The 14,378-nt window shown below is 42.6% G+C and overlaps 1 protein-coding gene across 1 annotated transcript in view; it reads left to right on the plus strand.

Moving 5' to 3' along the window:
• PKHD1L1 (PKHD1 like 1) overlaps window positions 1-13,145 on the plus strand; it is a 262,674-nt gene extending 249,529 nt beyond the window's left edge. Inside the window, exons 76-78 of the mRNA XM_069731788.1 lie at window positions 1,134-1,290; window positions 2,906-3,134; window positions 12,618-13,145. Coding sequence (XP_069587889.1) covers window positions 1,134-1,290; window positions 2,906-3,120 — 372 coding nt within the window. The 3' untranslated portion in view covers window positions 3,121-3,134; window positions 12,618-13,145. The remainder of the gene's footprint in view (window positions 1-1,133; window positions 1,291-2,905; window positions 3,135-12,617) is intronic.
• Window positions 13,146-14,378: the final 1,233 nt, after the last annotated feature.

Raw genomic sequence — 14,378 nt, forward strand, 5'->3', positions numbered from 1 at the left:
AGAAGACTGAAAGGATTGTATATCTCTGCTCGCCAAAATTCTGATGATGGGCATCGGGGAGCTCGATTAAGTATCGAGTAGTGCCGAGCATCGTGTGGTTCTCAAGTACTCATTTTCCAGAGGCTTCTGACTCGTGGACTGGAGAGAGAGAGAGACTGTCACTTTGGGCCTCACCAGTTCATGAGTCAGGAGCCTCTAGTAAAACTGCTTCAGTTCCCCATTCACTTCAATTCTGCCCGCTACTCGAGTTGAGTACCTCTGAGCGTCCAATGTGCTCGATTCGAGTAATGAGCAATCAAGTTTTTCACAGCTCAATCATCACTAGTGACGATACCAATGACTATTATGAATATCATATAACAAGGATGACTAATAATAAGGAGAATTCTTACATTCTTACTCAATATCAAGTGATTTACCATGGATTTCAAGTGATGTAGAGAGAGTTTGCTCAGTGCCTACTTCCCACTCGCTGCAGTTTCCACTTATAACTCTAGTGCAGGTGTGGACATAGCAATAGTGCAGCCTGTGCAGTTGCACAAGAACCTAATAAATAAGGAGGCCAACTTCAACCTCCAAAGTAGCAAGCGGCTTCAATCACACACATTATTTGTCTGTGTCTGCCCCTGCTCCTGTGCATAGCCGAATGTATTAGAAGGCCAAAGAAGCAGCTCCCTCTTGAATCCTCCCAAGAGTGCCACCTGGCTATGTTTTAGAAGGCATTCATATCAGAAGCGTTGCATCAAAAGTAAGCACAGGAAGTCCCATTAGCTTCAGTGACGTCATGCTAGATATGGATGGTTGTTGTGGACAGATTCCTTTCTGTTCTTTTCAGAAGATCCATCTTCCTCTTCCTTCCTTCAACAACTCCATGAACGTTACATTGCCCCAGTAACTGAGCTGCAATACCATACACGTACCATTTAAAAGGGTGGTGCTGTTTTCGAACAAAAGTAGCTTTTTTTTGCTAATCTCATATGACCTCATTAATAGAGTTTTTGCGGCACCAGTCCTATAAAGTCATGGTGACAGTCAGTATTCGGAATATTTGTTGTCCAAGTGTGGATTGTATGATTTAGTAGTGTATTCACATTTCTGGTCATTTTAATGTATCCCATCGCTTTTATCTCTAGGGGAACTGTGTCTCTGTAAGCAAAAGTTCACTGACACTGACCGCAACCCTGAAAGATGCCAATAACACCATCGTCAGCAATGGACTAGATGGAAACGTGACCATTGCGTTCACCAGCTGTTGGGCCAACTATACCGACCTTGTTCTCAAGCTGCCTGGTAGAGTTTGACTCCATCATATTACATGTGAAAGTTATAAGAATCTGGAATATGTCATTATTCTTAGCTTATATACATATCTGGATGTCCGCATTTCCAAGAGTTTGGCACCTTGGTGGTCCGGACAATGCACAATGTTTCAAATTTGGCTTTATACAACATATAAAAAGTAAAGCAAGTAAAAAATTATGAGAGACATTATAAACGGTATGTGTACTTTTAAAAATGTCTAAAATCTCATCAAAGAACAACTATATAAAAAAGTATAAAAGATGATAATTATATATCAAGTCCTCTTCTTCTCTGAAGAGGCAATTTGCATATTGAATTTCCCAGAGGAGCATTGCACGCCGAGAAAGCCTCCTTACCTTGGCATGTCAGAGCTGGTATGTCAGTCCCCACAAGGAGAAACGTTATCTCTTAGAACTATATACAGGTTGATTAGCGCTCCTTCACATTGGACGGATACAAACTCTATGGGGGCAGTACAATTGTTACCGTGATGGTTCTGCCCCCCCTACAGCATCCATATTGACGGCAGCACATGCCCTATTAATAAAAGCTGATGCCCCGTATGATGATCTCGTCAGCCAATAAAATAGTGTTTTGCTTTACATGTTTACACAGGTCAACGAATAAGAGCGAACCTTGTGATTGACGCTTGTTTGTTAATCTGCCCGTATAGAATAGGCCTTTACAAAACGGAAGTTATTCATTAAATGGGTTGTCCCCTTTCGAAAAACGTATTCCTATAAGCTCAGTTACTGTACATTAAATAAACAACTGAGCTTCATTTACCCACCCTTGTTCGTGAGCTGTGTCTCTGTCACTGCCTCGGTCTCTGTTGTTTGGCTGCAGCAGTGACATCATGGTGACAGCACTGCAGCCAATCACTATAAACAGCATGAGCCGCTGAGCTCAGAGATTATCTACATCACTGTCAACATTAGGTTACAGAGGAAAGCTGCTTGAAAGAGTTTGTTCCACAGGAGGACGCAACGTGTCAATGGTAATTGTGTCATATTTTTATTTTACTCACTTATATAACACGATTAATTTTACAGCACTTTACAGACATTATCATCATTGTCCCCTTTGGGGCTCACAATCTACTATGTTCCCTATCAGTATGTCTTTGGAGTGTGGGAGGAAACCGGAGAATCCGGAGGAAACCCACACAAACATGGGGAGAACATACAAACTCCTTGCAGATGTTGTCCTTGGTGGGATTAGAACCCAGGACTCCAACGATGCCAAGAAACTGTGCTAACCACTGAGTCATCATGCAGCTACTTGTATTGATTAATTTGTTTTGTGGTAGCCCTGCAGATGAATTAATTTGCTGTCACCTTATTCCTGGGGGGGGGTCACACAGAGATCTGCATAACTTTAAGGGACTCTTTAAAAAAAAGGGATTTATTGGCTTGTACAATCACATTAAGATATAGATCTATTGTATATGTGGGGTCCCTATGGCTTCTGATGCTCTTACCTGTCTGAAAGTGTCAGGGTGATTTACTGCTTCAGGTATATTACATTTCTTAGGCAATAATACAACAATTTTAGATTTTGCACAATAAAAAGGAAAACCCTAATTTGATGTTTTCTATTGCAGGAAGTGGATATAAGATTGAATTTGTGCTAAACAAGGTCTCCGCGCAGACAAGATCGTTTGATGCCAAAACTGTAACGACCACCACAACCTCCACAACCACTCAAGGTTCCAACACGGACGGGGACGCTGCTATCACCATATTCACTCCGTTCCAGGCATTGCTAACTGTCGCCATCACATTAATTACTGTGAATCTATTAACGGAGACATTATAAGGACTCATGCACAGGTAAGACCACACAGCAATGTACAGAGCCTTGTATTCCGCTCCATGGAACTTTTCAACCTTTTCCTACATATCATGCTTCAAACATAAAGATACCAAATGTAAATTTTTGGTGAAGAATCAACAACAGGTGGAACACAATTGTGAAGTTGAATGAAATTTATTGGTTATTTTAAATTTTTGTGGAAATTCAAAAACTGAAAAGTGGGGCGTGCAATATTATTCGGCCCCTTTACTTTCAGTGCAGCAAACTCACTCCAGAATTTCATTGTGGATCTCTGAATGATCCAATGTTGTCCTAAATGCCTAATGATGATAAATATAATCCACCTGTATGTAATCAAATCTCCGTATAAATGCACCTGCTCTGTGATAGTCTCAGGGTTCTGTTTGAAGCACAGAGAGCATCATGAAGACCAAGGAACACAACAGGCAGGTCCGTGATACAGTTGTGGAGAAGTTTAAAGCCGGATTTGGATACAAAATGATTTCCAAACCTTTAAACATCCTAAGGAGCACTGTGCAAGCGATCATATTGAAATGGAAGGAGTATCATACCACTGCAAATCTACCAAGACCCGGCCGTCCCTCTAAACTTTCATCTCAAACAAGGAGAAGACTGATCAAAGATGCAGCCAAGAGGCCCATGATCACTCTGGATGAACTGCAGAGATCTACAGCTGAGGTGGGACAGTCTGTCCATAGGACAACAATCAGTGGTATACTGCACAAATCTGGCCTTTATGGAAGAGTGGCAAGAAGAAAGCCATTTCTCAAAGATATCCATAAAAAGTGTTTTTTAACCCCTTCCCGACCTTTGACGCCACGTAGGCGTCATGAAAGTCGGTGCCAATCCGACCCATGACGCCTATGTGGCATCATGGAAAGATCGCGTCCCTGCAGATCGGGTGAAAGGGTTAACTCCCATTTCACCCGATCTGCAGGGACAGGGAGAGTGGTAGTTTAGCCCAGGGGGGGTGGCTTCACCCCCCCCCCCCCCCGTGGCTACGATCGCTCTGATTGGCTGTTGAAACTGAAACTGCCAATCAGAGCGATTTGCAATATTTCACCTATTATAACTGGTGAAATATTACAATTCAGCCATGGCCGATGCTGCAATATCATCGGCCATGGCTGGAAACACTAATATGCCCCCACCCCACCGATCGCCCCCCCAGCCCTCCGATCTGTCCGGTACACTGCTCCGGCTCCCCTCCGTCCTGTGCTCCGCTCCCCCCGTGCTCTTGTCCGCTCCCCCCGTGCTCCAATCACCCTCCCCATGCTCCAATCACCCCCCCTGCACTCCGATCCACCCCACTCCGTGCTCCGTTACACCCCCCCGTGCTCCATTCCACCCCCCCGTGCTCCGTTCCACCTCCCCGTGCTCCGTTCCACCCCTCCCGCGCTCCGATCCACCCCCCTGTGCTCCGATCCCCCCCCCGTGCTCCCCCCACCCCATCATACTTACCGATCCTGCCGGGGTCCGTCCGTCTTCTCCCCGGGCGCATGCGAAGTGCGCCCGCCGAATCTGCCGGCCGGCAGATTTGTTCCAAAGTGCATTTTGATCACTGAGATATAATCTATCTCAGTGATCAAAATAAAAAAAATAATAAATGACCCCCCCCCCCTTTGTCACCCCCATAGGTAGGGACAATAAAAAAATAAATAATTTTTTTTTTCCACTAATGTTAGAATAGGGTTAGGGTTAGGGGTAGGGTTAGGGGTAGGGTTAGGGGTAGGGTTAGGGCTAGGGTTAGGTCTAGGGCTAGGGTTAGGGTTAGGGGTAGGGCTAGGGTTAGGGCTAGGGTTTCGGTATGTGCACACGTATTCTGGTCCCCTGCGGATTTTTCCACTGCGGATTTGATAAATCCGCAGTGCTAAACCGCTGTGGATTTATGGCGGATTTACCGCGTTTTTTCTGCACATTTCACTGCGGTTTTACAACTGCGATTTTCTATTTGAGCAGTTGTAAAACCGCTGCGGAATCCGCACAAAGAAGTGACATGCTGCGGAATGTAAACCGCTGCGTTTCCGTGGAGTTTTTCCGCAGCATGTGTACAGCGATTTTTGTTTCCCATAGGTTTACATTGAACTGTAAACTCATGGGAAACTGCTGCGGATCCACAGCGTTTTCCGCAGCGTGTGCACATACCTTTAGAATTAGGCCATGTGCACACGGTGCGGATTTGGCTGCGGATCCGCAGCAGTGTTCCATCAGGTTTACAGCACCATGTAAGCCTATGGAAAACCAAATCCGCTGTGCCCATGGTGCGGAAAATACCGCGCGGAAACACTGCATTGTATTTTCCGCAGCATGTCAATTCTTTGTGCGGATTCCGCAGCGTTTTACACCTGTTCCTCAATAGGAATCCGCAGGTGAAATCCGCACAAAAAACACTGGAAATCCACGGAAAATCTCACACGAATCCGCAACGTGGGCACATAGCCTTAGGGTTAGGGTTGGAATTAGGGTTGTGGTTAGGGTTAGGGGTGTGTTGGGGTTAGGGTTGTGGTTAGGGGTGTGTTGGGGTTAGGGTTGTGATTAGGGTTATGGCTACAGTTGGGATTAGAGTTAGGGGTGTGTTGGGGTTAGTGTTGGAGGTAGAATTGAGGGGTTACCACTGTTTAGGCACATCAGGGGTCTCCAAACGCAACATGGCGCCACCATTGATTCCAGCCAATCTCGTATTCAAAAAGTCAAATGGTGCTCCCTCAATTCCGAGCCCTGACGTGTGCCCAAACAGTGGTTTACCCCCACATATGGGGTACCAGCATACTCAGGATAAACTGCGCAACAATTACTGGGGTCCAATTTCTCCTGTTACCCTTGTGAAAATAAAAAAATGCTTGCTAAAACATCATTTTTGAGGAAAGAAAAATGATTTTTTATTTTCACGGCTCTGCGTTGTAAACGTCTGTGAAGCACTTGGGGGTTCAAAGTGCTCACCACATATCTAGATAAGTTCCTTGGGGGGTCTGGTTTCTAAAATGGGGTCACTTGTGGGGGGTTTCTACTGTTTAGGCACACCAGGGGCTCTGCAAACGCAACGTGACGCCCGCAGACCATTCCATCAAAGTCTGCATTTCAAAAGTCACTACTTCCCTTCTGAGCCCCGACGTGTGCCCAAACAGTGGTTTACCTCCACACATGGGGTATCAGCGTACTCAGGAGAAACTGGACAACAACTTTTGGGGTCCAATTTCTCCTGTAACCCTTGGGAAAATAAAAAATACTGGGCTAAATAATTATTTTTGAGGGAAGAAAACGTATTTATTATTTTCACGGCTCTGCATTATAAACTTCTATGAAGCACTTGGGGGTTCAAAGTGCTCACCACACATCTAGATAAGTTCCTTTCAGGGTGTAGTTTCCAAAATGTGGTCACTTGTGGGGGGTTTCTACTGTTTAGCCACATCAGGGGCTCTGCAAACGCAACATGACGCCCGCAGAGCATTCCATCAAAGTCTGCATTTCAAAACGTCACTACTTCAATTCCGAGCCCCGGCATGTGCCCAAACAGAAGTTTACCCCCACATATGGGGTGTCACCGTACTCAGGAGAAACTGGACAACAAATATTGGGGTCAAATTTCTCCTGTTACCCTTGGGAAAATTAAAAAATTCTGGGCTATATAATTATATTTGAGGAAAGAAAACGTATTTATTATTTTCACGGCTCTGCATTATAAACTTCTGTGAAGCACTTGGGGGTTCAAAGTGCTCACCACACATCTAGATAAGTTCCTTTCGGGGTCTAGTTTCCAAAATGGGGTCACTTGTGGGGGGTTTCTACTGTTAAGCCACATCAGGGGCTCTGCAAGCGCAACGTGACGCCCACAGAGCATTCCATCAAAGTCTGCATTTCAAAACGTCACTACTTCACTTCCGAGCCCCGGCATGTGCCCAAACAGTGGTTTACCCCCACATATGGGGTATCAGCGTACTTAGGAGAAACTGGACAACAACTTTTGCGGTCAAATTTCTCCTGATACCCTTGGGAAAATAAAAAATTGCAGGCTAAAAGATCATTTTTGAGAAAATATTTTTTTTTTTATTTTCATGGCTCTGCGTTATAAACTTCTGTGAAGCACTTGAGGGTTCAAAGTCCTCACCACACATCTAGATTAGTTCCTTTGGTGGACTAGTTTCCAAAATGGGGTCATTTCTGGGGGATCTCCAATGTTTAGGCACACAGGGGCTCTCCAAACGTGACATGGTGTCCGCTAATGATTGGAGCTAATTTTCCATTTAAAAAGCCAAATGGCGTGCCTTCCCTTCCGAGCCCTGCCGTGCGCCCAAACAGTGGTTTACCCCCACATATGGGGTATCAGCGTACTCAGGACAAACTGGACAACAACATTTGGGGTCCAATTTCTCCTATTACCCTTGGTAAAATAGGAAATTCCAGGCTAAAAAATCATTTTTGAGGAAAGAAAAATTATTTTTTATTTTCATGGCTCTGCGTTATAAACTTCTGTGAAGCACCTGGGGGTTTAAAGTGCTCAATATGCATCTAGATAAGTTCCTTGGGGGGTCTAGTTTCCAAAATGGGGTCACTTGTGGGGGAGCTCCAATGTTTAGGCACACAGGGGCTCTCCAAACGCGACATGGTGTCCGCTAACAATTGGAGCTAATTTTCCATTCAAAAAGTCAAATGGCGCGCCTTCCCTTCCGAGCCCTGCCGAGTGCCCAAACAGTGGTTTATCCCCACATATGAGGTATCGGCGTACCAGGGAGAAATTGCCCAACAAATTTTATGATCCATTTTATCCTATTGCCCATGTGAAAATGAAAAAATTAAGGCGAAAAGAATTTTTTTGTGAAAAAAAAGTACTTTTTCATTTTTACAGATCAATTTGTGAAGCACCTGAGGGTTTAAAGTGCTCACTAGGCATCTAAATAAGTTCCTTGGGGGTTCTAGTTTCCAAAATGGGGTCACTTGTGGGGGAGCGCCAATGTTTAGGCACACAGGAGCTCTCCAAACGCGACATGGTGTCCGCTAACGATGGAGATAATTTTTCATTCAAAAAGTCAAATGGCGCTCCTTCCCTTCCGAGCCTTACCATGTGCCCAAACAGTGGTTTACCCCCACATATGAGGTATCAATGTACTCAGGAGAAATTGCCCAACAAATTTTAGGATCCATTTTATCCTGTTGCCCATGTGAAAATGAAAAAATTGAGGCTAAAAGAATTTTTTGTGAAAAAAAAGTACTTTTTCATTTTTACGGATCAATTTGTGAAGCACCTGGGGGTTCAAAGTGCTCACTATGCATCTAGATAAGTTCCTTGGGGTGTCTAGTTTCCAAAATGGGGTCACTTGTGGGGGAGCTCCAATTTTTAGGCACACGGGGGCTCTCCAAACGTGACATGGTGTCCGCTAAAGAGTGGAGCCAATTTTTGATTCAAAAAGTCAAATGGCGCTCCTTCCCTTCCAAGCCCTGCCGTGCGCCCAAACAGTGGTTTACCCCCACATATGAGGTATCAGCGTACTCAGGACAAATTGGACAACAACTTTCATGGTTCAGTTTCTCCTTTTACCATTGGGAAAATAAAAAAATTGTTGCTAAAAGATAATTTTTGTGACTAAAAAGTTAAATGTTCATTTTTTCCTTCCATGTTGCTTCTGCTGCTGTGAAGCACCTGAAGGGTTAATAAACTTCTTGAATCTGGTTTTGAGTACCTTGAGGGGTGCAGTTTTGAGAATGGTGTCACATTTGGGTATTTTCAGCCATATAGACCCCTCAAACTGACTTCAAATGTGAGGTGGTCCCTAAAAAAAATGGTTTTGTAAATTTCGTTGTAAAAATGAGAAATCGCTGGTCAAATTTTAACCCTTATAACTTCCTAGCAAAAAAAAAATTTTGTTTCCAAAATTGTGCTGATGTAAAGTAAACATGTGGGAAATGTTATTTATTAACTATTTTGTGTCACATAACTCTGTGGTTCAACAGAATAAAAATTCAAAATGTGAAAATTGCAAAATTTTCAAAATTTTCGCCAAATTTCCATTTTTATCACAAATAAACGCAGAATTTATTGACCTAAATTTACCACTAACATGAAGCCCAATATGTCACGAAAAAACAATCTCAGAACCGTTAGGATCCGTTGAAGCGTTCCTGGGTTATTACCTCATAAAGGGACACTGGTCAGAATTGCCAAAAACGGCAAGGTCTTTAAGGTCAAAATAGGCTGGGTCATGAAGGGGTTAAAGTTTGCTACAAGCCGCCTGGGAGACACCAAACATGTGGAAGAAGGTGCTCTGGTCAGATGAAACCAAAATCAAACTTTTTGGCAACAATGCCAAATGATATGTTTGGCGTAAAGGCAGCACAGCTCATCACCCTGAACACACCATCCCCACAGTCAAACATGGTGGTGGCAGCATCATGGTTTGGGCCTGCTTTTCTTCAGCAGGGACAGGGAAGATGGTTAAAATTGATGGGAAGATGGATGGAGCCAAATACAGGACCATTCTTGAAGAAAACCTGTTGGAATCTGCAAAAGACCTGAGACTGGGACGGAGATTTGTCTTCCAACAAGACAATGATCCCAAACATAAAGCAAAATCTACAATGGAATGGTTCACAAATAAACATATCCAGGTGTTAGAATGGCCAAGTCATTGTATGTAATGTATATATATATGAGGGGACAGTACAAAGACCTTTCTGATGATCTTTTTAATCATAGACCTGAGACAGGGACAAGGGGGCATCCTCTACGTCTGGAGGAAAGAAGGTTTAAGCATAACAACAGACGTGGATTCTTTACTGTAAGAGCAGTGAGACTATGGAACTCTCTGCCGTGTGATGTTGTAATAAGTGATTCATTACTTAAATTTAAGAGGGGACTGGATACCTTTCTTGAAAAGTATAATGTTACAGGGTATAGATACTAGATTCTGTGAAAGGGCTCTGATCCAGGGAACTAGTCTGATTGCCGTATGTGGAGTCGGGAAGGAATTTTTTTCCCCAATGTGGAGCTTACTCTTTGCCACATGTTTTTTTTTGCCTTCCTCTGGATCATCATGTTAGAGCATGTTAGGTTAGGCTATGGGTTGAACTAGATGGACTTAAAGTCTTCCTTCAACCTTAATAACTATGTTACTATGTTACTATGTAAGTCAGAGTCCAGACCTCAAACCAATCGAGAATCTGTGGAAATATCTGAAAACTGCTGTTCACAAACGATCTCCATCAAACCTCACTGAGCTTGCGCTGTTTCCCAAGGAAGAATGGGCAAGAATTTCAGTCTCTCGATGTACAAAACTAATAGAGACATACCTTAAGCGACTTGCAGCTGTAATCGCAGCAAAAGGTGGCGCAACAAAGTATTAAGCTAAAGGGGCGGAATAATATTGCACGCCCCACTTTTCAGTTTTTGATTTTCCACAAAAATTTTAAATAACCAATAAATTTCGTTCAACTTCAGAATTGTGTTCCACTTGTTGATTCTTCACCAAAAATTTACATGTGGTATCTTTATGTTTGAACCATGATATGTGGGAAAAGGTTGAAAAGTTCCAGGAACCGAATACTTTCGCAAGGCACTGTAACCTCTACAGATGGCTGACACTGAATACACTTTGTTTTCACCATAAAATGGTTGTGCAGTTTAGAAAAAAAATGGTCATAGGTCCTACAAGGAAAGTCTAAGTTACTAGAGGGGTCCCGGTCATCTTCTTTGGATCCTCATCTCTTGGCCATAGTTTAAGAGTCTCTGAAGGACCTGTCCTGTCTGGCATTATACACACAACTTATTGATAGGAATGAGCACGGTGTAATTCTTCATTTTCACTGTTGTGACACTGCAGGGAAATGCTATGCTTACTTCTGCACAGAATACAACACAGGACAGGAGAGGACACACTTTAGGTATTGTCAATGCACACTTATAACAAATAGGACTTGTCCAAAGCAGATAACTTCTTTACAATGAAAATTCTGTTCCTGGAAAACTTGGCTGGGTGTAAACAAATAAGGCCATTCTCGATCTAAAAGGGCATGTCACCCCATTACATTATAATATTAAATAATGTGAAAACTACCTATTAAATGAAGACAATTTACCATCCAGAAGCTCAGTAGCATTGCCATGTTTGAAGGTCCTGGGGATGATGTGTCCCCTTTTGGTCAGCAGAAGATAAATGAAAATTAGGGTTTAGGATTTTTTTTCAAGCAAAAAATGAATCTATAACTGTTTATTAGAATTGATGAACGAACATGCTAGGATAAGGTGTTATCCGCCATGCTCGGGTGCTAACTGAGTGTCTTCGGTGTGCTCTAAAAATATGTTTGGGTCCCCGCGGTTATTCGACAGGAAGAGATTGCCTAGCAAGCAGACAAACCCTGCATGTGTTGCGGCTTTCAAACAGTCACGAGACTTGGAGCCGCGGGGACTTGAACATATTTTTCAACGCCCCGAAGACACTTGGTTAGCAAACAAGCATGCACGGATAACAGCTTATCAGAGCACAGTCGCTCATCACTAATTATTAGGGAATATCATGTAAAGGAATTACCTAAATAACGTCTGTGTTTGATATAAATGGAGACCTGGTAATAGAGCAGGAAAGCAGCATGAAAATGAAATTCTCCCCACTGTGAATCTGACAGCAGAATACAGACTACTGTGTGCAACAGCTTGTATTTTGCAAATTACAGTATGTACATAATACATCCTAGCCTGTGCTGGCAGAAGCTTCTATTACAAATGAGTACATTTATTCCACTGGAAGTAAATTGTCCTCATATTTTACAAAAGTCTTTATTCTCCTGAAATTGACTTTTTTGCAGTTCCCGCAGCACTAGTTCAGGAAAATAGCGGCTAGCTTCAGCCTCCTTTTTGCTGAACCATAGAAAAAAAATAATACTCACCATTCCCCTCAACTGCCTTGCTGCCCCCCGCAGCCCAACATTTGGTCCTCAGGGTCTCTTCTTTTCTCTTTCCTTCCTTTGCATGCATTATCTTCAACCTCTTCACTCTAGACTCTGACTTCTGGCTCCACAAGTCCTAGGATGTCACTCCGTGCACTGGCATTAATCAAAGGCTAGAGTCTGGAGTCAAGAGGTTAAAATGAATTACCTCAATGGATGGCGGGCTGTGGAGGTTCCGGGGCAGGTGATCAGTTAGGTGATTATTAATGTTTGGTTTTTTTTTTAACAGCTCCTGTGGAGCTGTGGAGAGACCCCATAGCATAATAAGGAACATTCAATTTGCACAGAATAATTCCGCCGTGAATTGAATTTCCCTGTAGAATCCACATGATTTGGCAAATTCTAATCTTCGCAGATTCGATCATCTCTATCTATAATGTATACTATAGAATGTATAAATACATTATATTAGAGCTAGGCTACAGGGAAACAGACAGGATTGCATAGCATATAATGCCAAGAATACAATTGTAATGCAATACTGTATAATTCCCAAGGTGTGAGACATGACAAGTATATTAATCTGCATCTTTCTGTTTCTACAGATGAGAAGATTTCCAGAAGATTGCATTTCAAAGTGCCATTTCTGATATTTTAAGCCAAGACTTGTAATATTTGCTGTATATGTGCTATAATTTAATCAGTGTAACTTCTCTCTGTATTTAAAAGCCAAATCAAAAGAAGTAATAGATTGCCATCTTCTTAGGAGAGTTTATTAGAGCCCTGTGGGATTGGGCCTCCATAATTGTGATAAATATTTTAAAAGGTTGAGCAAAATTTTAGCAGTGGTGGAATCAATCAGGCATCATCAGAGTTATTATTAATAAAAAAAAACTTGGAAACACAATGGAAATCTTGATTTCTGGATTCTGTTAAGATTTGTGGCTCTGTTTTATCTATTCTGGCTACAACCATGATAACCGATCACAAATTTCATCACTGGGAGAAGATCCGGACAACGCTGTAATGTAGTCGGCTTATCCCTGATGAGACCCTTAATGCACCTAATTGTACAAGCCGGCAAGAAGGTCATAAAAACGTCCAATTAATAAAAAATACGGTGTTCTCGCTCTGCACTAGTTTCGGGTATTATTATTATTTCTTAGTCTATGTGTTAGTATAGGAATATAATTTTTGAACAAAAAAACATGTTAAAAATTGCAAATATGAGCTATTTTTAACAAAACATCTGTGCTGTATATCATTGTAAAACAAATAAAATGATAGCATTTATTTGAAATACAACTTGCGCCATTCTCACTGACCCATGAATACATACATTGGGTACAGAACGTATTCAGACCCCTTTAAATTTTTCACTCTTTGTTTCATTGCAGCCGTTTAGTAAATTCAAAAAAGTTCATTTTTCTCTCATTAATGTACACTCTGCACCCCATCTTGAGAGAAAAAAACAGAAATGTAAAATATTTGCTAATTTATTAAAAAAGAAAAACTGAAATATTACATGGTCATAAGTATTCAGACCCTTTGCTCAGTATTGAGTAGAAGCATTACTTTGAGCTAGTACAGCCATGAGTCTTCATGGGAATGATGCAACAAGTTTTTTTACACCTGGATTTGGAGATCCTCTGCCATTCTTCCTTGCAGATCCTCTCCAGTTCAGTCAGGTTGGATGGTGAACGTTGGTGGACGCCATTTTCAAGTCTCTCCAGAGATGCTCAATTTGGTTTAGGTCAGGGCTCTGGCTGCCCAGTCAAGAATGGTCACAGAGTTGTTCTGAAGCCACTCCTTTGTTATTTTAGCTGTGTACTTAGGGTCATTGTCTTGTTGGAAGGTGAACCTTTGGCCAAGTGTCAGGTCCAGAGCACACTGGAAGAGGTTTTCATCCAGGATATCTCTGTACTTGGCCGCACTCATGTTTCCTTCAATGACAACCAGTCGTCCTGTCCCTGCAGCTGAAACACACCCCCATAGCATGATGCTGCCACCACCATGTTTCACTGTTGGGATTGTATTGGGCAGGTGATGAGCAGTGCCTGCTCTTTTTCCTCACATACCACTTACAATTATCACCAAAAAGGTCTATCTTTGTCTCATCAGATCAAAGAATCTTATTTCTCATAGTCTGGGAGTCCTTCATGTTTTTTTTAGCAAACTCTATGCATGTTTTCATATGTCTTGCACTGAGGAGAGGCTTCCGTCGGGCCACTCTGCCTTAAAGGCCTGACTGATGGAGGGCTGCAGTGATAGTTGACTTTGTGGAACTTTCTCCCATCTCCCTACTTCATCTCTGGAGCTCAGCCACAGTGATCTTGGGGGTTCTTCTTTACCTCTCTCACCAAGGC

Source organism: Ranitomeya imitator, chromosome 6 (assembly GCF_032444005.1).
Source record: "Ranitomeya imitator isolate aRanImi1 chromosome 6, aRanImi1.pri, whole genome shotgun sequence".
NCBI classification, from domain to species: Eukaryota; Metazoa; Chordata; class Amphibia; order Anura; family Dendrobatidae; genus Ranitomeya; species Ranitomeya imitator.